Source organism: Callorhinchus milii, unplaced genomic scaffold (assembly GCF_018977255.1).
Source record: "Callorhinchus milii isolate IMCB2004 unplaced genomic scaffold, IMCB_Cmil_1.0 Scaffold4, whole genome shotgun sequence".
Classification (NCBI taxonomy): Eukaryota; Metazoa; Chordata; class Chondrichthyes; order Chimaeriformes; family Callorhinchidae; genus Callorhinchus; species Callorhinchus milii.
In genome coordinates this window covers 52,447,506-52,470,939 of record NW_024704745.1, presented here as the reverse complement: position 1 = coordinate 52,470,939, position 23,434 = coordinate 52,447,506, and the positions used below count along the sequence as shown (strand labels likewise).

At 37.1% G+C, this 23,434-nt stretch overlaps 1 protein-coding gene across 5 annotated transcripts in view; it reads left to right on the top strand.

The window, feature by feature from the left end:
• Nucleotides 1–23,434, top strand: part of dcaf6 (ddb1 and cul4 associated factor 6) — a 63,183-nt gene that overhangs the window by 30,179 nt on the left and 9,570 nt on the right. For 2 of the 5 annotated variants that reach the window (XM_007901764.2, XM_007901772.2), the window contains exons 11-15: nucleotides 3,775–3,951; nucleotides 9,858–9,917; nucleotides 12,053–12,167; nucleotides 13,041–13,150; nucleotides 13,982–14,351. In XM_007901764.2, coding sequence (XP_007899955.1) covers nucleotides 3,775–3,951; nucleotides 9,858–9,917; nucleotides 12,053–12,167; nucleotides 13,041–13,150; nucleotides 13,982–14,351 — 832 coding nt within the window. The remainder of the gene's footprint in view (nucleotides 1–3,774; nucleotides 3,952–9,857; nucleotides 9,918–12,052; nucleotides 12,168–13,040; nucleotides 13,151–13,981; nucleotides 14,352–23,434) is intronic. The other 3 variants (XM_007901782.2, XM_007901802.2, XM_007901792.2) reach the window with 2 other exon arrangements.

Below are 23,434 nucleotides of genomic sequence, written 5' to 3'. Positions count from 1 at the left end.
AAAAGTCATGTATGTATGCAACAGTCTGCAATAATGGCTGCTCATTTGCAATATTGTATCATTTGTTGTTGAAGCAATTTTAAACACACTTTTTAGATAAAATGGAAAACAGCAATTTCTGTTTGGAAAAAACAACTTCTGACAATCCCAGTGGATCATTTTCCTTTTATTTAAGCAAGGGTAATTACATTTTCCTTTTAAAAATTCCCTAATGTATTTGATCCACTTGCCCATCCCTAGCTTTTGGGCTGTGAAGCATGTTTATAGGTATAGATTTTGTATTATTCTTATGCAATATGAAATTATAGAAAATAGGTCAAGACTATATATTTTTCTAGCCTATGTTCTGCAATTGTTTGAAGCTTTAATACAATACAAGATTACATTACTTTTCACATTGGGAGGATGTCCCAAGGTGCTGGACAGTCAGGGATTTGGACCCAAGCAGGGTGGGGTTGGGATCGTGGAGGGCAGGGAGGGTAGGACGGTGGCCAAAGTTGCGGTCGAAGAGGAGGGTCTTGAGATGTGATTTGAAAGAGGCAAGGGAGGGACATGGTGAAGGGAATGTGGGATGGAGTTCCAAAGGATGAGGCTGTAGGCCTGACTGTCAATGGTGGGGCGGGTAGGGGACGTGGAGCAGGCCTACAGAGGTAGGAAGGGGCAAGGCTGTGGAGCTCTTTGAAGGCGAGGAAGAGGATTTTTAACTCTATCCTCTGGGGGATGGGGAGCCAGTGGAGCCTGCAGAGGGTGTGGGTGATGGGATCATGGAGCCTGGTGCGGGAGAGGACATGAGCTGCAGAGTTCTGGATGGTCTGCAGCTTGTGGAGTGAAGAGTTGAGGAGACTGACAAGCAGGCAGTTGGCGTAATCGAGCCTAGATGTGATGATTGCATGAATGAGGGTTTCGGCTGTGAGGGTTGAGGCAGTGGCGGAGCCGGGTGATGTTGTGGAGCTGTCAGAAGGCAGAGCGGGTCATACCACAGATGTGGGGTAGAAAGGACACTACAAACAAGACGCCAAGGCTCCAGACTGGCTCAGTGAGGTGGGATGTACATTCTGTCAGTGCCTGAGGTGTGGAGGCTCTGATGGGAGCCAATCAGGTGGGCCTCGGTCTTGTTAATTTTCAACTGTAGAAAGTTAGCTCTCATCCAGGACTTGATGTCAGACAGACATTCTGTCAGGACATCAGTGGTCCTGAATTCGCAGGTGGAGGCAGAGAGATGGAGTTGGGTGTCATCCGCATACATGTAGAAGTCTTCTTATATAAACAGTACTTTCAAACATTTTGGAAGATTTCATCAGGACACAGAAATGCTATAATTGCAGGAATGTCATATTTCCCTCCTTGAATCACCAAAGTGATTTAAATGACTTGTCAGCAAGCTTTTATGACAGTACAAGGAACAGAATTATATTTAACTATGAAAACCTGCATTTCTTTACATATGCATCAGTAACCTTTTTTTCCTGTCTGAATGTTCTGCTTTCTTTCATTATTTGTTATGAATAGCAGATTTTTGTTTTGTTTAGTTCAGTTCCACACAGTACAATTAGAACAGAAGCAGAGTAGATTAGTGGGATAATGATGCTTTTCCTCTAGATGAAGTTTGGCATTCACGTGGATTAATATGTGTGACCGATGACAACTTTATATCATATGATGATTGTGACATGACTAAAAACACCATTAGCTTCTTTCCCAGCTTCACTACAGCTGATTGGAATATATTCAGAGAACTTCTAGATTACCATGTACAGGTGACATTACATGAAAAGACAAGGCAGTTTCTCCAGGTTTTCAGGCTAACATTCCTTAATTGGTTATTCGCTTCTTTGTAGCTCAAATCTCTCTCCATGTAACAACTATGCTTCACATGTAACTACTGTCAATTGTGGAATTTTTTTCGTGTTGAATCATCCTTTCACTTTTGATCAGTTGAGTGTATGATGGGGTCAATCATACATTACAGTTTCCCATCATAGTAGTTTTATGTTAAGAGGATCACGTATCTAAATCTTCACCATAAAATGTAGCTGGCTTGTTAAACTAATGTAGTCTACACATCTATCATTTAGATTTCTAAATATTAGAAATTATTAGTTTAACACAAAATCAGATGGTTTTCATGACGAGCCCTTTATATAATCATAGAATCTTTGGTCATTTGTAATAAGACTTGCATACCTAGAACTGAATTTTCACAAATTGTAAGAGACCTTCTTCTTTGTAGAATCGCAAGATGTTCCATTCTGTTATTGTGAATACTGTACTTCTGCAAATAAGTTTTCTGAAAATTAGTCTTGTTCCTTATACCTTTCAAGAGGGGTCCTTTTTGATAGGCATAGTGAAATTGGTCACTTGCTCCATGGCTGTTTGTGGGACACTGCTGTATGCAAATGGACTGCTGCATTCTGCCCACAAAATACTGTATTTACGCAAAATGTTGTATCCCATGAAGCGCTTTGAGACAGCTCAACGATGTAATAAGGCGATATATCAAAATAGGGATTATTATTTATTTATCTCGTCAGGATTAGCTATTTTGAGGGTGAAACAGCTGAATCACAAGATGGGATTCCAGCATAAGACTATAAATCCATCACAGTTTAGATTTCAAAAAGGAGAAGCTGACAGATTTGTCTCTTACAGTCCCAGGGTACCGGGAAACTTGGTTACCAAACAGCATCTTGCTTAAATGTTTGTGCGATGCATACTAAATAATTTCACAAGATCACAAAAAGAATGGATGAAGAAGGTCCTTCCAATGTTAAGATGCATCCTTGAAGTGAAGTCTGTTAAACAAAAACCATGGTTAGATTCTAGGCAAACCTTGAGATTGTTGCACCAGATTCAAAGTTGTTGATTAGAATTGTTTGAATTTATCAGCTAAGCATATTTTTAGGGCAGCTGTAATGCAGATGTTTTAGCCCTATTGTAACACTGTTTTTGAGTATTATATAGTACATGTAGGATAAGGGAAAAGTTTTATTAACTTCACATTCTTTAAATAATATTTCACCCTCCATCGCTGCTTTTTTCGGATCAAAAATGATTGATCCACATTCTTAGGTGGGAAGGAACTTGCAAGACTGTCAAGCACTGAATAGGATGTGGGAAAGTTGGTAGTGTGAGTTTTAACTTGACTGGTAGTATGAAAGCATCTTAAGAGAAAAGAGCTGTTTTTTTCTCTCTCTGCCACTTGAATCATAGTGTTTAGCTGATTGTAACCAAATCTGTTTTTTATCATGTTGGTATTGCTTTCAAGCATTGGCACTTGAACAGGGGAATAAGTCATGTTACCCACTAATCTGTGTGCTTACATTCTCTACTTAGGTTAATAACAGAGGTCAGAGGTTCTATTATTTTTTTAAAAAATGAAAATACAATCTATGTAATATACCTTTTGCACAAAATGTTTTTTAAAAAAAAAAGTTTGTTCCAGCTTGGAGAATTAAATCTCTGGCACAATTGATATACAGTATCAGTATTATAAACAATTTTATAATATTACTACCTGACATGTGCCTGTAGATAAGATGCTTAAATTGCATGACCTTGTACAGACCGTAGCTTTGCTCAATTGCGAAGTATTACATTGACTCCAACATCATCAACTTTAACAGGGAACATTGATATTCTTTCTGAATTTGTTTTTATCTGATTATAATTGCTTAAATACAAGCAAACTGTTCTTTTCCTTCTTTGGTTCATTGTCTTTCTTTTACATCTGACTCTTTGTTTTTGTTTCTGTCATTCACTCTTTCTGTCTGTCAGAATTAAAACCTCAGCCCAATCGATCACCTGGGGTAAGTTTAGTCAGTAGACGCCTACAGCAACTGAGACTTCTGAAGGCCGAACAAAAACAGCAAGATCTGATGCAGAAATCCCCATCAAAGTCTACCTCTGATCATTTCACCCATGAAGGCTCCTCACTGCACTCTAAATATTCAGGTTGCTGTTTGACTTAGCCCCTACTGTTTTTCCATCTAATCCATTTCCCACTTATCAAAGTAACTGAAGTTAGGTAGGATAACCGATTGAATGTGCTGAATCAATTCTGCTTTCCAACAGTAAATAAGTCGAAATGGGTAAGCATGCAAACTTCATTTAGATGTGGGTGGGATGGGGGGAGGGAAGAAAGATGGGGTGGTGGGGGGGTCTTTACCACCTAACCTAACATATTTCTGTAGAAGATAATGCTGGTTCCTCAGATGTTTTACAGAAACATCTGTTTGTTTACAACTGAGTGTCTCTTGTGCATGCAATTACATTTTGACGTGATTTGAAGTTATTTAGGTTAAAATATCCCTAAGAGAATATTTCCTGGAATTCATAATGGGAATCACTAATAGTGATTATTGGAGGTAACTGGAAATACATCACACCAACCCATGGGAACTCTGCTCCAGTATTTACTTTGACTAACATGATGTTCACTCCTACTCTTAGGGGTTGCATATTCGATCCCAATGCAAAAGCAAATGTTTCTAAAGTTCAGTTCTCTTGTTTGTTGTTGTCACTACCTGAATTTGAGATAGGCACTAGTATTTGTTCTAAAAAGAGATCTGTTTCCCAATAACTTATGAAAAGTAATTTAGTGAAAAGTGAAATACTTTTTGGGGGTGAAAGAGGGAATGGTTGTGGTTTTACTCATGAACCATAATGTCTTAACTTGAGTAAGGAGTACACTTAATGTGGAGGATCTGTTGCAAAGAACTTTGAATTTTCAATATCCAACTCTGTTTTGATTTCCCATATACATATTTGAGGGAGATTGGGTAATATAGAAGTTAAACGCTGAACTTTTGTTTGCTGTGAAATTGAGTGAATTTAGGTCTAGTTGGTTGAAAATACTATATATGCTACCTGACCTAGATTGAAACAATTGATGCCCTTGGGTTTATTCATACCAAATTTAAAGCACCATAAATTTAGCATGCAAGTAGTCACTTAGAACAGAATCTCATTATGATGAAGAATAGAATTCTAGTAAAGGCTATGAAAGCTTCACTGATTAACTCATTCTCAGATTGGGAACAGGATCGAGATCAAATGCTATGCAGCATAGGCAGTTGCTCCTTAGAGCTGGGGCGGGGGAAGCATTGAGATAGATCTTCCCTTAAAATCTGGATTGAATATACATACATAGCGAGAGATTAATAATCCTTGTATTTAATATAGTGCCTTATCACGGCATTGAGCTATCTTAAAATCAATCCACTTTACAGTGTACAGGATACACTAAAATGGATTGACTGTATTTTGTGAGAAAAACAAGGCAGCCAGTTACTCACAACAATGTCCCACAAACAGCCATGAGTGACCAATTTTATTTGGGGAATTGTTGGCCAGGACACCAAGAGAAACTCCCTTCTCTTTTCGAATAGTGCAATGGGATCTTTAACATTCACTTGACAGGCAGATCGGACCTAGGTTTAAACGTCTCATCCGAAGGACAGATATTCTTAACCAACTTGTGATTATCCTCCTTGGGAGTGGAGTCAAATTGACTCTGGTGAAATATCTGATGGAGGTAGAGAGGAGTTGTTGGGAGTCATTGTCCGAAACCTCACATGCAACAACCATATCTGGCTTATCAGAGGGACATGGAACGATTCATTGGAGACTAATTCTTAGCTCCAAGTGCATGAAGTGGGAATCAATGGGTGCTGCTCAGACTGACAGGACGTACTAATGTTGTGCTCCACAGGCCTGTGCTGTGTAGGCTTTTACCATGTACATCACTTACTTGGAATGGAAGTAAGAGACATTGCATCTAAATTTGTTGATGTCGCTTAATTGGGAGGATTGGAATATTGTCAAAAAGGATTCCATAATACTTCACTAGGACATTGATAGACTAGAGAAATGGTTCGGCAAGAGGCAGTTGCTGTTTAATGCGTATAATTGTGAGATACTATATTTTGGCAGAAAGGCCATTGAAGTATAGCCTGAAGGATAAAACATTCACTGGAGTAGAGGAGCCAAATACATGTTTATATAATATACTCCCATTCAGTTAATAAGAAATGTGCCCCTAAATCTATCATTAAAATAGCCACTTAATGCTGTACACTGTCCAGCGCCTTGGGGCGACCCCTGACGTGAAAGGCGCTATACAAATGTAATCGTTGTTGTTATATAGCACCCTTTACATCTTGTAATTAATGCCTAGAAAATACTTGCTAAAGTCTGATTAACTTCTTTGCATCAGATGCATCATCTTACAATTATAAATTGTACGCTGCAGTTTTTCAGGAAGAAAATAATGAGTTCTAATCACCTGTTCCTTGGTAGCATGGTTTGGTGATTCAGGCATCCTGTAAGAGGCACAATAGAGTGGAGCTTGCAAAATGGTGTTTTTATGATGAAGCAAGCAATTTGTCAAATGCCTCTAGAGGGTGACATTTGCTTTTGTTTTTTTTTAAAAAGTGCATAGTTACATCTATAGATAAATGCAATTAAACAAAGTAAATAATTATGTCAGACACCAAGGAAGAAAATTGGCTGTGAATGAGCACAAAATATGTGGTTTATTTTGAAATAATAAATTACTAAATTTGCCTGAATTTGGCTCAGAATTGGACTACAGTTGTGAAATATTTATACGTTTTAAAGTTTTTTTTAAACTGATATTTCACCAATTAAGTAGTCATCTTTTCAGTAAAATTCAATTGGTTGTAAACAACTTTTACCTGATTTTAGTTTTTAAAATTTTAAATTCACTCGGTTTTTTTGGCTTCAGTAATTTTTCAATGTGCTTGCATTTAAACATTTTTCAGATGAACCATATCACTAATATGTTTACTAAACACTAGGCCGTGGTATTCAAAGGAGATGCTATACAAGCAATTATATACAAAAAGGCGATAAAATAATAATGGAAGATGTGACTATTAGAAGTCTTGAATTATTTTTAACTATGACCAGGAATATTTTAAATAGATTAATAAAATAACATTTTAACAGTTGCATTCAGCAGAACCATGGGCAAATTACCACAACAATTTGCATTTATGTAGCATTCTTCAATTGGAGTAGCATCTCAGAGTGCTTAAGTTGTACTATATTACTCCAGGAGGCAAAATGGTGTCAGTGATGTGGATGTTGTTGTATGTTTGAGAGACATGGTAAAAGAGTAATAGATGAAAAGTAAAAGGCACTGCTGGAGATCTTGATTAGGTCACTTCTTCAGTGCTCAATGTGGTCTTTTCCACTTTGTTGTTGTTCAAGTCATTGAAAGTCAGGACACGGTTTATGTGTTGCTTGTCTCAGCTGGTATCACTCAACTCCAGATCGGAAGGTTGATGCTCTAGTACGATACTAGAAAAGCAGTGCCTTATCAAGGTGACATCCTTCAGATAATGGTCTACCTGTTCTTTTGCGGATGTTAAAGATTCCATGTCATTATTCGAAATGAGAAGGGAGTTTTTGCTCAATGTGCTAGCCAATAGTCCTCCAGGTGAATTGGGCATTCAGTTCAATAGTATTTGTGGGATCTTAGCTTGCTCAAATGGTTGATACAGGTGTGTACAAAATCAGTCATTACACTTGACAGTTACTAATATAAACCTTTTAAAATCATGTTGACCTGATATGCAACTATAAAAAAGCAAGTTATTTTTAATTCTCTTTAGATGCTAAACTATGTTGAGGTCAATTTAAGCAGATTCCTGTTTTTAACCTAATATATGGACCCTGGAGATGGCTTGTTAATAGATTGAAATGTTGATTTAAAATAATAGTCCTTGCATTTGATATAGCATATTCAAAGTGCTTCACAGAATATACCATAAAGTACATTTGTGGGCGAAACGCAAAATGCAATACGGCAGGGATTTCCTGTGTTCCACAGCTGAACATTGCAGCAAGACTTTTCAGAAGCATTATATTAGCATCACTCTTGAAAATCTAAACAATAAATTAGTTTTTAGATTTCAGCTTTTTGCTATAAGCAAGTTATAATACAGTTGAACTAGAATTGTGATTCAGTTGTAAGGTAAGTGATTTCAACAGTAGGCTCTTTATTACTCTGAATTGAGTTTCACTATGCTAATGTTCTCTATAGTAAATGCTGCTGTATGCTCTAAATTACTGCTTGCTCCTACTTTTCTGATCAAGAAGACTGATATTGTGTATGCTCGGAGGGCAGGGAAGTACTATACACCTCTCCCTTCCACCAACAGGTACAGTCAATTCATTTTACAGTATATTCAGTGAAGTGCTTTGAGATGTCTCAAGGACATTATAAGCCGCTATATCAAATGCAAGGATTATTATCATTAGCACAGAATCCTTGAAAATGTCCTATTTATCACTTCTTTCTTGATGTTCCTCTCCCCCAACTTCAACACATGTCATTTTGGTTCCTGCTTAGCAGTTCTAATGATGAAAACCTGTTTATTGGTGTTTCATACACGCAGCAAAATGGCTGCCAATCGGATAACGCTTGAATCAGGCCTGGTTTGTCCTCAGATAGTATTGAGTATTACTAGTCCAGGCACATCTAACTGGCATTCTGGCTGTTCCCAAATGCTGATTTTCAAGTTTCTCTCATGAAGGCAAGTTACTTTCTTTAGATATTATGTAATAGTGCAGCTTTTTTTTAAAAAGCTATTTCGAAGTAAATATATTTAATTTAAAAATATTTATATTAATATTGATTCAAAGTAATTTTGCAAAATGAAATTTCATAAACTTGGGTTTCCTGTTCTGGGAGCAATGAATTGTTGACTGAGATTTAACAGTGTGTCAAGATCACCGTGCGGCCAATATAGTACCTAGTTTTGTATTCTGTTTTCTCTGCGTACAACACTCTGGAAGCCTATACTAGGCATGATTTCAATTAAATACAATATGAATTTACATATACATAACACCTTCCATTTTGGAAGGACGTCCCAAATTGCTTTCACAGGTAATAAACGCCCCACATACTTTTTTCCAACGGATTAGTCGGACAATGGGCCCAAACGCTAAAAAATTTATCTCTAGACAAAAATAAGGAACCCCATGTATACACTTACAAGAACTCTAATGCATTTGACAGGCTAATCAACCATAAGAAATATGTTTCCTGAGCCTGACGCTATTTACATCCACTGTATATTTTAAAATCTTCCAGTGGGAGTCAGCATGGGTAGAAAATGGGAAACCAGTATTTATTTACGCCCAGTACAGAAGAGAGTTACAGCATCTCCATTGAGTGTTTTGATTTTTGAGCTCCTTAAGTTGAAGAATGTTAAGGTTTTAATGTTGGAATAAATAATTTTCAGATCAGCTATAGCGCAGATAAATGAGTTCTACTCTATCTCAACAACAAAGTCCTAACCTCCACATCCTGTGGCATTCTGTTTTTGCTTCCCACATTAAGGACATTTTTGTGCAGTGAGCTCACGCCCACTAGAAAATGGGTTAAGACTCTTTGCATTGGACCCTTTTTACGTGAGAACAGATTTTAATCTGAGCTGGATTCAAATCCAGAATTTATGGGTGAAAGGCCATTGTGCTAACCCAATGTACCATCTGTTTTTTCTCATTCCTTAAACCGCCTCCCCTTTCACCCCAGTTCCAAAGTGGAGGAAATGATGCATAGAGAAACTATTGAATTTTGAAAAATCCATACCTCACAGCATTAATTGGGTGCTTTAGATTTAGGAAAACTAATCTATTTTTGTGGCTGTTCTAGTTTACATTCCATACCACACAGCATAAAGCTTCCAGTTATTTCACTTGCTTGCAGAAAATAGTTTTTTTTTAAAAAAAACTATACACAGCTTTGTGTCTTTTCTTTGCTTGGAGAAATATCTGCTAAAATGCATTTTAAATTTTTAAGTTAAATCTAATTTTTGTTTCAGATTCTCCTTCTTCTGTGGTAAACAAACAGCTTGGATCCATGTCACTTGATGAGCAAGAGGGTGCGTGCAGAAAGAGATATGTGTAACAAACGCATATTTCTTTATTAATTCCTCCAGTACTTCATCTGTTGTGTGAAGAATTGTTTTCCTTTTTATTTCCATGGTACTTTTGTGGTGCATTGTTATCGCTTCAGTCTTTTTTTACTTGAATGAACATCGAGTACCGTTATTTGATTACTATCAGCAGTATGAAGATTTTTAAAAAGTTGAAATAACTTGCATATGATGTACAATTTGAAAGCTAGAGCCTCGCTTGTACTAAGCTCTTAAAGACCTTATACTGAAAAATAGTGAAAAAATAATGGTTCTTTTTCACCTCTAACATCAGCCTTTCTTGAGTTGTGTATTAATGGGATCAAAGCAGGTTTAAACTTCTTGTGTCTGGTCCTGGTCAGTCCTTCCTTGGAGTGCAAAGATGATCGTAATGTTCTAGGGATGATTTCTGTCTGGAGAAACAATAAACTTGGTAACTAAGTGGTTTCCAAATGACAACTTGTTTTGTGGCTGCTGTGGTTTTTTGCATCAAATATTGGCCTAAGTGAATTTAGCTTTAAATAGGCTCTAAAGCTGTTTTCAGCTGATGCAATAACTGTTTATGATTAGGCATTTTAAATTCCCAAATAGGCATTGGGAAAAGGGAAGTGGAGGTAGGGAAGATTTAAAGTTTCAACAAAAGTTTAGAAAGGTATAAGATAGAAAACAATCAAACTAAAATAAAAAACGGACTGAGAAAATAAAAGTAGAAGGAAGAAAGGGATGTAGATGTTTATAATGTATTAGACTGGTTTGGTATTTAGGTTAGTATTCACTGAAAAATTACAGAACTGAGTGGCCAATCCACAGAAACAGAACAGCATTTCTGCAGACCTGCCTACATTTTAAGCTCTAACAGCCTTCCTGAATCGCAATGTCAGAACATGCACCAATGTGACCGTTCCAAAATGTTGTTTCCCATCAGTCATTCCTTCTGTTGATGAACATAACATTCTCAAATAGTTGTTTTTTTTACCTTCTTCTCCATAATCCCTTCATTTCCTCTCTCCTTTCATTTTATCATCCCTTCCCTGATACAAAAACAAAGGAAATTTTTTGTCATGTCTGATCATCTATGATGTATGAACACAAACTAGCTACCAATTAGTTTAACTAATTTTTCATTAAGCTTGCTAAGTGGACTTTCTGTCATCCTATAGAACATTAAATGTTGGAATCCCTACGTGTGCTCCTGCAAAGAATATCCTGGAATACTACTGCCTTTTATTATCTTGGGCCTTTAGTGATTTTTAAAATCCAAAATATGTTAAATTAAAAAGGCAACTGTGCGATAGATCATATATTTCACCTTTTCTGTGCTCTAGTTCTGATCAGACTTTTCCTGTACATCATATTTTCCATCTATTTTTGTTCTAGTTGCCTCCTCCTCTTTCCCTCCTCCATATCAAAGTGTGTACAAGTGTGTACACTCCCAACATACTAAAGCTGTAAAATTCCACTCCTGTATCTAATAACTCATTAGGTTCAAAATATTTTTCTCTATTTATTCGCATGAGCAGTGCCTTTGTACTTGTTGTAAAACTAAGATTGTTACTTGTGTGAACTTCCCCTCTTCTCTTCATTACCAAGTGTGGGAAGAATCCACCAATTTCTCTGCTCCCATTTTGTAGCTAGAAATAGCAAAAAGCAATTGAGAAGTAGATAATATCCTATCTTGGATATTGCCTGATTTTCTTGTTGGCTGTTTTGTTTAAACTGTTGAAGTTGTTCAATGTATAGTTTGTTGTTAGAGCAGAAGGAAGCTGGGTGACCAGTTGATTTTCTTTTCGAGTTATGAAAAATTACCACCAGCCTAGCATGAAATTGATTGCTGAAGGATTGATGTTTTGCCTTATTTCCAATATGGTACATATTCTGTAAAGAGTGATAAAGGAGCTTGAGTAAAAAAAGGTTATATTTCAAACAAAATTTGAAGAGTAGTCATTCTTAGAAAAATATTCTGGAATGATGACAAAAATGTAAAAAAGCTTTTTGTCTTGGTCCTGTTATAAATAAAAATCTCCATGCTGTAAAACGAGTAACAAATATCCAGTCATCCTTATTTAAGATATTTCTCTGATGTGACAATCTTTTTTTTGCAGGCAGTCATCCTGATTCCAGCACACGAACAGGGGGCAGTGAGCCAGTTCTTAGTCTGCATTACAGTACAGAGGGAACTACTACAAGTACAATCAAACTGGACTTTACTGATGAGTGGTACGTGTAGTGTTTAGCTTACTCCAGCAATTTTGCAAGCATCGTCTTCATAATATGTCTATTTTGACTCATCATCTTAATGTTTAAGTTTCTGCATGCAAAAGCATAATCAACAATTTGCATTTATATAGTGCCCTTTATGCAGGATAGCATCTCGGTGCGCTAAAACCTGACAGATATACAAATCTTCCCTTATACTTAATATTATTTGGTGACTTTAAACTGTGTGCAAAACACTTATTTGGGGGGATGTAACTTCTAAGAGTTCACTCTTACAATGCACAGTCATTCCACTTTTATAGTTCCTGTGGAACACTTTGAGATGGCCTCAAGAAGTGAAAGACGAGATAGCAAATGTAAGGATTATACTTAAGTTTACTGTCCTCAAAGGTTACTTAACTAGAAAGTTGCAATACATCTTTATGATAGTGAAAATTGTTAGGGAGACCTTGAATTTGCAGATTAGTCAGTTGCTCAGGAATTGGTTGTCCAATCTGCTTATCAGCTATGTCAAGCATTTGCCTGATTTGTGGGGGAACGAGATTTTCATCTTAATATTTCTTTCGTTTTTCATCCATCGAACCTTTGTCCATGCCATCCACCAGTCAGAAGTTGTGAAAAAATCATTCAGAAATTTTATTTTGAGTATTTGAGGGGTTATTGAGTTTACACAGAAAATAGCAAAGCTAAAGTGTTTGTTTGTTGTTGGCTGCTTCTCGTGGTTCACACACATTTATTTAATGAACAGTGAATAATAAAACTAATTATTTAGACTGATTAATATGGAAGTGAACATTATGTTTCTGTCTACGATACATTAGTTTGAGAGATATTTGCAGGGCTGGTTTGACAGATCTTTTACTGAATTACCAGGAGCAGTTCAGGTTCAAGGGGAAGTGAAATTCAATTCAAGAAAAATGATCCAGAAGAAACCCAACATTTACAAAGCGCTGGAGAACTAACAGAAGAACTCACAAAATCAAGTAAGACTCGTCACTTGGGTACTGGATTGTAAAAATGTGAAATAGCCTTCTAGTTTCATCAAAATACCAGAAGACTGAAATAAATCGTGTTTCAGTATACTTTTGGATAAGTTTGCTAAAATTTACCATGATTAAAGTTATTTATTTTGGTAATACAAGCATTTTCTAATGCCAGAAATGTTCAGGAGATACAATTGCTTTATCAATCGACCAGCCATGCTTGTGGGAGGCTCATTTACTTGGGACAGAATGTGATCAATCTGATTGTGTTATCCTTTTGAGTCCTGATTATTTGTTTTCACATTTTATATTTACAGAAATTTTAATCCTTCACTTTCTGCTCTTGTACCCAAAAATGACAGTTGCTGATGCCATTCTGGCAGCTACTGAGAATGTTGATGGCTAATCAGAGAGTGATTTACTGGGAAAGATAGGATTCTGGTTTATAGTTGCAGGGCAGCTAAATCATCCCAACAAGCACCAGCGTTGTTGTGGAGATCAGACACCCAAAGGTTCCCCTGGTCTTAGCTTGAAGACCATTGCTTTAAAATTTAAGATTCTGCAGAATTTTGGAAAATTCTTCAGTTCAGTCTTAACTTGAAATCTGGACCTTTTAGAATCAATTCCAGAAAACTAGCTTCTACATTAAGATTGAATGTAAGAATATTCAAAAATTATACACATCCATAATAATGGTCTTATTGCTAAGAACATGGTTTCAGGTTCAGCGTTAGAATACCAGTGCTTGAGTTTTTGAAACTGAATTTAAGTCTAAGGTCTATGCAACTACTAACTTGTTTATTGGATAACTGAGTATCTGTTTCCTTGCAGATAGTTCGACAAGTGAACTGTCTGAGCAGTCAGGTAAACGAACATGCAAGGTCCGACATGTGGAGGCAGATGAAACCAGTAAAGAAGTAGGTGCAATAGAGGAGAGCAAGAATAAAGAGGATGATATCTGCCGCAGTATCCCAGCAGGTCCAGATGGGGGAAATGAACAGCAGGAAGAAGATGCTTTGCTTCAAAGCACAGAAAGCAATGAGAACTGCAACAGAATAACTGAGTCCAATCAGCCGTTGGAACCAGTGACACCGACTAATCGGGATGAGTCGACCAGAGCTGTTACTCGGGAAACAGATGACAGTGATGACGATCCTATTTTAATTCCATCTGCAAGGTTTCGGTCAGGACCAGGACATAGGTATATAATTCTTAATATTTAAAAAATGAATATGTGCTCAACATACTGAATCATCCATGAATCTTAAACAAGTAATTTGAGCCACTTTTGAACTAATAACATACAAGACAAACTAGCATTTTGTTGCATCAAAGTGACTCAAATTGTTTTATTTTAATTATTATTAAGTGCAGTAGCTTTTTTTGTAGGCATTCGTGGCAGTCATTTCGAGTGCACAGCAAGGTCCAACAAACAGCCACAAGACGAATGCCCATTTTATTTGGAGAATTGTTGGCTAGGGCACCAGAAAAATCTTGTTTCTCTTTCAAATAGTGCCATCATAATATAATACAACACAGAAGGAGGCCATTTGGCCCATCATGTCTGCCGGCTCTTTTAAAAGAGCTATCCAAATCAATCCCACTCCTCCACTCTCTCCCCATAGCCCTACAATCTTATCCCCCCCAAATAATTATCTACTTCTCTTAAAAGTTGTTAACTAGTCGGCTTCTACCACCCTTTCAAGTAATGCATTCCAGATCCGAACAACTCGCTGTGTGAAAAAAGATTCTCCTCGCCTCTTCTTTGTTTCTTTTAACAACTATTTTAATTCGGTGCCGTCAGGTTACGGATCCATCCGCCAGTGGAAATAGTTTCTTCTTGTTCTCCCTATCGAATCCCTCATAATTTTGAAAACTTCTATTACGTCTCCTCTTAAAATTCTCTGCTCCAAGGAGAATAATCCTAGCTTCTCCTCACAACTGAAGTCCCTCATTCCTGGTACCATCCTGGTAAATCTCCTTTACATCTTCTCCAAAGCCTTGACATCTTTCCTAAAGTGTGAATTGAACACAGTATTCTGGCTGAAGCCTAACCAGTGTTTTATAAAGGTGCATCATAATTTCCTAATTTCCTGTATTTTATGCCCCTATTTATAAAGCCTAGTATCCCGTTTGCTTTTTTAACAGCTTTATCTACCTGTCCTGCCACCTTCAAAGATTTACTTATATGAGCCCCAGGTCTCTCTGTTTCTTCACCCCCTTTAAGATTGTACCATCAGCTTATATTGCCTCTCCTCATTCTTCCTCCCAAAATGCATCACTTTGCATTTTCTCCACATTAAACTTCATCTGCCACGTGTCTGCCCATGTTACCAGTCTCTCTATATCCTCTTGCAGTGCTACTATCCTCCTCACCGCTTTCTACTTTTCCTGGATTAGTATCATCTATAAACTTCGAAATTGTACTTCATATACCCAAGTCCAGGTCATTTATATTGATCAAAAAGAGCAGTGGTCCCAATACTGACCCCTGGGGGACACCACTGAACACTTGCCTCCAGTTAGAAAGGCAACCATTTACCACAACTCTCTGTCTCCCAGCCAGTTTTGTATCCATGCTGCCACTGTCCCTTTGGGCTTCTATTTTACTTACAATTCTCTTATGTAGCACTTTATCAAATGCCTTTTGAAAATCCATATAAACTACATCAACTGCACTACCTTCATCCACCCTCTCTGTTACTTTAAAACAACTCTTATCAGGTTTGTTAGACAAGATTTGCCTTGAACAAATTCTTGTTGGATGTCCTTTATTAACCCATATTTTTCTAAGTGAAATTTTTTTTTCGCTGGATTAGTCTCTAGAAATTTCCCCTCTACCGATGTTAGGCTGACTGGCCTGTGGTTCCTGGGTTTATCTTTCTGATCATTTTTGTACAAGAGAGTAATATTTGCAATCCTTCTGTCCTCTGGCACCACTCTGGTGTCCAAGAAGGATTGAAAGATTGTGGCCAGAGCCTCTGCTATTTACACCCTTACTTCCCTCAGTAACCTAGGATGCATCCCATCTGGACAACTTATCTACCTTGAGCACCATCAACCTTTTTAGTAGCTCCTCTCTGTTTATTCTTATCCTATCCAATTTCTCTACCCTCTCCTCTGATATTGTGGCATTGGCTGCAACCTCTTCTTTTGTGAAGACAGATGCAAAGTACTCATTCAGTATGTTAGCTATGCCCTCTGCTTCTACAAGAAGATTTCCTCTTTGGTCCCTAATTGGACCCTTCCTACCCTTGACTAAGATTTTATTCTTGATATGCTTATAAAATACTTTACGGTTCCCTTTTATGTTACCCACTAATCTTTTCTCATACAATCTCTGTGCCTCTTATTTCCTTTTTCAGTTCTCCTCTGTACTTCTATATTCTATTTGATTATCTTTGGTATTTTGGACCTGACATTTATCATAAGCCTCCTATTTCTGTTTTATTTTGATTCCAATTTCTTTATTCATCCAGGGAGGTTTGGATGCCCTACCTTTCCCCTTTGTGGGAATGTATTTGTTCTGTCCCTGAACTATCTCCTCCTTGAAAGCTCCCATTGTTCGTTAGCTGTTTTACCTACCAATCTTTCTTTCCAGTCCACCTTGGCTAGGTCCCTTTTTAACTCGCTGAAATTACCCCTCTTCCAGTTGAGTATCTTCACCTTTGATTGTTCCTTGTCCCTTTCCATATTACTCTAAACCTTATGATATTGTGATCATTGTTGTCCAGATGCTCTTCTATTGAAACGTGCTCCACTTCATACCCAGAACTAGATCCAGCCCTGCTTCCTTTCTTGTTGGGCTGGAAACGTACTTATCCAGAAAATCATCTTGCACACATTTAGTTTAGGGAGAGGCTTTTAAGGGCTTCTTCTCTTCAACGTGACTTTCATTCTTCCCTTTATCTCTGCTCTCCTTTGAACATCTTTTTAACCCATCATCCCCTGTCCTCTACTCCATTTTCTCCTTTGTCTTACTTGCCCTGCCTTCCCCCTCTCTGTCAGCCCTTAAAAGCCTCTCCCTCTTAACATGCCCCAGTTCTTACGAAGGGTCCTGGACCCGAAATTTGACTCACTTTCCTTTCCCCATAGATGCTGCCTGACCTGCTGAGTGTTCCCAGCGACTTCTGTTTTTCTTTTCAGATTTGCAGCATCTGCAGTATTTTGCATTTGTTTACATTTACTTTTCTGCTTTGAATTTGTAAAATGAAATTTCTTAACATTTTGGAAATCACCCGTTTTTAAGGAGTAGAGCTCAACCTTTTGCATAAAGTGTTATCGTGACATTATCACAATGATAAATAATCCTTGCATTTGATATGGCACCTTATCACTTTGCGCGGACTTCTCAAAGCGTTTGCTCCACAGGACATACCACAAAATATAGTGACTGTATTTTGTGGTTAACAAGGCAGCCAATTTTCACACAGTAATGTCCCACAAAGAGCCATGAAATGAATGACTACCTTTTATCTCGGGGATTGTTAGCCAGCACACCGAGAAAAGTCCCTTCTCTTTTCGAATTGTACCATGGGATCTTTAAGGTTCAACTGAACAAGCAGATGTTTCATCTGAGGGACAGCACCTTTGACAATACAGCACTCCAATACTTCTGCTATATTTTGATCATCACAAAAGAGATTTGGATGAAGACCCATCACACTATTTGATCATTCTTCCAGAATACTCACTCTGCTCTCCTACGATTACAGTAATATGCTGTTTCTTCAGAGCTTATTGCTAATATAGTACAGAAACACTCTGATTATGCATTTAGCCCAATATTGAACATGAGCTGACACTCCAATGCAGCACTGGGGAAGTGCTACATTGCTAGAAGTGCCACCATTGAGACAAAACATTAAAACCAAGAATCTGCGTTTTCAGATAGACCCTAAATAGCACATAACTCTATTCAAAGGGTGAATGTAGTTTCTCCAAATATTGTGGCCAACAATATTACAGGATAATTTGTCATTTGCACTATGGTTATTTGTGAGCCCTTAATGTCGCAAAGGACTAGAGAAAGAGGAAACCACCATTGCCACTAATCACTCCTGAAGCAATCTGAGATGTTTCAATGTGAGAAGGTGCTATAAAAATGCAAGTTCTTGCTGCCTGTAAGAACAAAACAAATGAGTGCAGCCACAATTTTGTATACCACAGAAGCACTGCAAAGGAACCTTGTAAGCTTGGAACAGAATAAAAAAATGAAGTCTATCTGAAGCCTTTCACAGTTAACTAGAAATAAAATAAGTTTCAGCCTAAGCACATTAATAGTTACCATTGAATTGTCTTATCAGTTAAAGTATTTTTACAGTTGAGTAAAGTAGAGTGCATCAAAACTAGGAATAAAAACACCTTAAGACAAAAAATTGAAAGACTTTTTGCACAAGTATTTTTGCTAACATGTTTATTAGACCGGTATTGTACAGTGGAGAGGCAAGCCATAAATATTTAGACTACTTTAAATAATTTTGATACCAGTTTCACAATGCAAATATTAGTGTTATAATTTCACCAAAGTCTCTTAATTTATTATTACAGTCTAATCCTTGAAAATAAGTAATTTTTTTCTTTAAATAGGGGTGCAATCTGTGAACCAAATAGATACAACTAATCTGAACTCAATAGATTAATACAATTAATCAAAACTCGATAAGTACAACCTAAATATTTCCATACTGATGTCTGTGCAATGTTTTTTTTCTTCACTATTAGTTGCAAGAATGGGATAGTTTATGTATTACTACAGTTAATTTGGTGAAAAGAAAATTCAATTTGTAAAGAAAAAAGCTTTGTTTCTATCAGAAATTGTTTTTATTCGGGGCTGGGTATTGCAGTGAGCATTTGGAGAACAGATAGCACCATCTTGTGTCTAACACATGAGTATGTTATTCAACAGTTTTGAGACCAACAGCCTTGCACATTTCACAATAATCCTAGGAAGATTTTAATAGATTGAACTCTCAGTATTCCCTCAGTAATAGATAGTGTGGCCTTGTCTTGTCATTCAGTGCCCTTTATAGTTGGTTGAAATAGACTGCTATAGCTAGTGATGAGCATATTTGTACAAAGCTATTATTATTGTATTGTAAATTGTGAGTAGTCATTGTCGTTCAATTACATTTAAACTTTTTGCAAAAAAAAAAGTGGATATTGCATTCGGTCTGTGCAATTTAAATTTAGTCCAGACTGAAGTGATTGAAGTCACATCTCTGCAGCTGTAAAGATCTTAAGTAAAATGAGTTGGAATGTCTCAACCCTATCTCTAGTGGATGTGGGCCCACATTGGAAAAAGTACCCACAGTCTTACACAGATTGGACTAAAAATAACAGTCTAACTTAGCTTGATGCTGACTGTGTGCCAAAAGTAGAAAATGGTTACATTATTCACCTTGATGAGAACAAATGTGCAGGAGTTATTTCAAAAGTTGTTTCTTCTCCTTGTAGAACACTAGAAATTGCAGGAAAGGAAGATATTTGGCTCGTTGAGCTACAATTGGTACCAACCTGATGATTGTTAATAATTGATCCTAGAATTGTGATATAAGGGAATAAGTTGCTTCCTCCTCCACACACTACAGGAACAGCCCAATCATCCAGTGACAGAAATCAGAAGGACACTATCTTTTGAAGTTTTAAATATACCTCAGGGTAAGTCACATAATCTCCCCTTCTTGCGCCTATATAAATCCTTCTACTCTGGTTACTTGCCACTGTATCTCTAAACCGCTTTGAGATGTCTCAAAGATGTGAAAGTGCTATATCAAATGCAAGTATTTATTATTGTCTGCTAGTGAATGAGAGGAAGAGTTTCTCTATTTGTAGAATTTTAATATGTCTTTGTCTTGATGTTATTTTGACCTATTTAGATAGGTAGTTGGAAAGTTTGGAATATTTAGGGTTGTAAGCCAGAAATAGTCTTTCTTTGACTATTTGATCTGCATACTTCACTTGGAAAACAGCAAGTTCTTTGTTTCAACATTACAATATGCCTTTGCTGGGTTTTAAGGTTTGCCATTTCTCACAGGACCTACCCAGCCTTGGAAAGACATGATACTTACTGACACCACCTTTCAAACAACACTACCTTGAAGCATCTCTTTATTGCTTCAAAATGTTAGAAAGGCTTAAACATGGAAAGTAAGCCTTCTGGAAACAATATGGTCTGGATCTTCACCCTGCACCAGGAGCTAACCTCACTTACAGTCCCGACAATTGCACTTTAGGGAGATGTCTTTTGACCAGAGCAGTTGTAGAGACTGACTAAGATATTATCTGTATTGTGTATTGCCAGAAGAGAGGATTAAGCTCCTCAAGAAATGGTTAAAGCAATTTTACTTGATTTCCTTAGTACTAATAGGCTGTCTGGTATTGCTGAGCAACATGGCATAAACACTAATTTTGAAGCTCAATATATTGTATGAAGTAGTTTAATCTCCTCTTCGACCATGGTTTCGATCGCCCCCCCCCCCACCCCTCACCCTCCCTAATCCTGACCCCCAGTTCGGGTCCGAAACGCTGACTGTCCAGCGCTTTGGGATGTCCTCCCGATGTGAAAAGCACTATACAAATGTACTGTTGTTTACTATCCTTCGCCTACAAAATATACAGTCAATTTACTTTATTCTGTGAAGCGCTTTAAGATGTCTCAAAGATGTGATTAGGCGCCAAATCAAATGCAAGGATTATTATTATTGTTCTGCGACCAGTCATGTCCACTCGGGTGAAAAAGCATTTCTCTGGCACCCAGTCTTTGATGTATACATGGATTCTTCTCAATTGAATCATTCACAGTGCCAGTGTTTTCATATGTATTGTACTTTTAAAGATTAGGCTGGGAGATTAATTTATTGTCTTGGTTCATTATTGAAGCTTCATTCGATTATTTCTGTATCTTATTAGATATGATTTCTCATTTGAGACGGTCAAGACACAACAATCTATCAATTGAGTCTACCAAGTGTCTGAGAAGAGCAGAAGAGCTTACTTCATTATTTGAATACAACAGCGGTAGTTTTGCTGCTAAGCATTTCTGCTGAGCCAAGTGCTGCTAAGTAATAGAATTTAGCAGCATGTCAACCAGTGTTCCTTGATAATCCATTCCATTAGCTATATGTTCCACGTGGAAGGGCTGAAATTTAGCTCCAGCCATAATGGACAAATAATGGACAAATCCAATGGCATTCTCGTGTCACATGATATCCTTGCAATCATTCAATTTTGTGAAAAACTCCATTGTAGTGTAAGAGTTTTGTTCAACCTGGAGAAAGCTCTACACATTTGTACTTGGAAAAGAAAATATTATACTTTCCAGGGCATGTGGTGCATACATGATAGTCGACTACAAAATTAATTGGTCCAAATGTGTGCATTTGCAAGTTTCATATCTCTCTGACTGGGATCTCACAGTTGCATTTGTGGTATTTTGCAGACCACTCTGCTCTGATTACAAAACTGAAGAATTCTGTTCACTAATTCAGGACGACAGTAATGTTGCTTTATAATTTGGGCAAGGAAAATTCCTGTACCCTTTTCTTCATTACCCAATGATCCTTCAAGATATCCAAACAGAATGAGCCGAGTTCTGTCTTGTGTACTGGTCAAGAGCAATTACATATTCCTTAAAGCCTGATTTGAGCTTGGAACATTTTTTGCCTTGCGGTGGCTTGAGAGCAAGTTCAAGATTGTTGTTTGTGTTTTTATTTATTCCTGAACACTTGCAAATCTTCCTGGACAAGGGCTTACGTTTACTCTATGGCCTGCACCCACTTCTGTATACTCCATCCCACAAAATATAGTCAATTCACTTTACAGTATGTTCTGTGAAGCGCTTTGAGATGTCTCAAAGATGTGATAAGGCGCTATATCAAATGCAGGTATTATTCCCATTTAGAACTTACCTGTAAGATAACACCCTGTAATTTTCTTATGAAGATTCTCGAAAACCCTGCTTTTCATTTAGAGTTTGGTTTGATCTTAATGTTGCAATAACTTGTGTATCTAATTTTTGAACCAACAGCTTTAAGCAATTTTCTTTTTCAAACTTGGAAAATAAGTATTTCCATGGATTTAGTGTCAGCAAATAACTGCTTTTGTTTTTAATTATCCTTATTTGAGTTGGTTTAATGATTGAGCACCACCTCCCACATTTCCTCTACAAGGTAATTTCAGAAATCTATATCATTTAGCACATTTATATCCCTGCTAGTTATTCACTTGCAAGTTGAAGTATAGGTTCTGATGTGAGGATACCTGACTTTATTAGTTGCCTGCGGGTACATTACACATTCCCTAAACAATTTGACGAATTGATTCCAGAATACATTCTGTATTGAAGAGTTAATCACATTTGATGAAAGTCTTAACTATAATTTGGACTACAATATTTCTTACAATATGCAGAATTTACAAGGTGAGCCCCAACACTTGCACGTAGCAGTTTGTTAAGGAAGCACTCAATCCACCAATGTTTGACATTGGCACAGATCAAACATTGTACCCTGGTCCTCTTAGAGGATTAATTAACTTTTGAAACAAAATGAAGAAGTTAAATTACCTACCTTGGGTAGAAGTTTCCACATTCTTAGAATGCCCATCATTTTGCTTCCATTTCTATGTTGTACTCTTGCCCTCCTCTTATGTAGGTCTGCTTGCTTAAAACAAATGAATACATAATTTCTCTTAGTTTTCATGAAAAAGGAACTAGTAAGTAGTTTGTTTGGGTACAGGAAGATTAAAAAGTCTTCAAGAGAAAATGGCTTCATGATTTTTACTTTTCCCTCATTGGAGGATTGAACTGTTTCTGTATTGTAATGGGCAATATCATCTAAAGGTAGGTAAACTAATCTTTTTATTCCATTGCTTTCACCACATGAAATGATGCCATGTTATAGCATGCTGTAGATCATACACTTAGTTGGTAACTTGTATTTTGGAAGAAATTCAGCACTGGAGGAGATATTGCTTGCTCATTATTCTCAGTATTTAAAGGATGAATTTTTTAAAAAGTTTAAATGTAATCACTATATTCAGTTTATAGAGATAAGGACCAAATATGGACTCAGAATTTGTCCTTAAACAGCTAATGGCATGCTGCTGAGCATATTATATTCTGAATTCTATGGCTGTTGCAGTGATTGTTCCTCGTCTTTCCCTCCAAATCTTTCAAACTAATCTTATCATTGTTCGGCTGAATAGAACAGGATTAACATTTTGTAGCTGTCAGTCAGCATGCTATGATTATAAGAGATTGTACATCTATCACGTTTGGGCTGT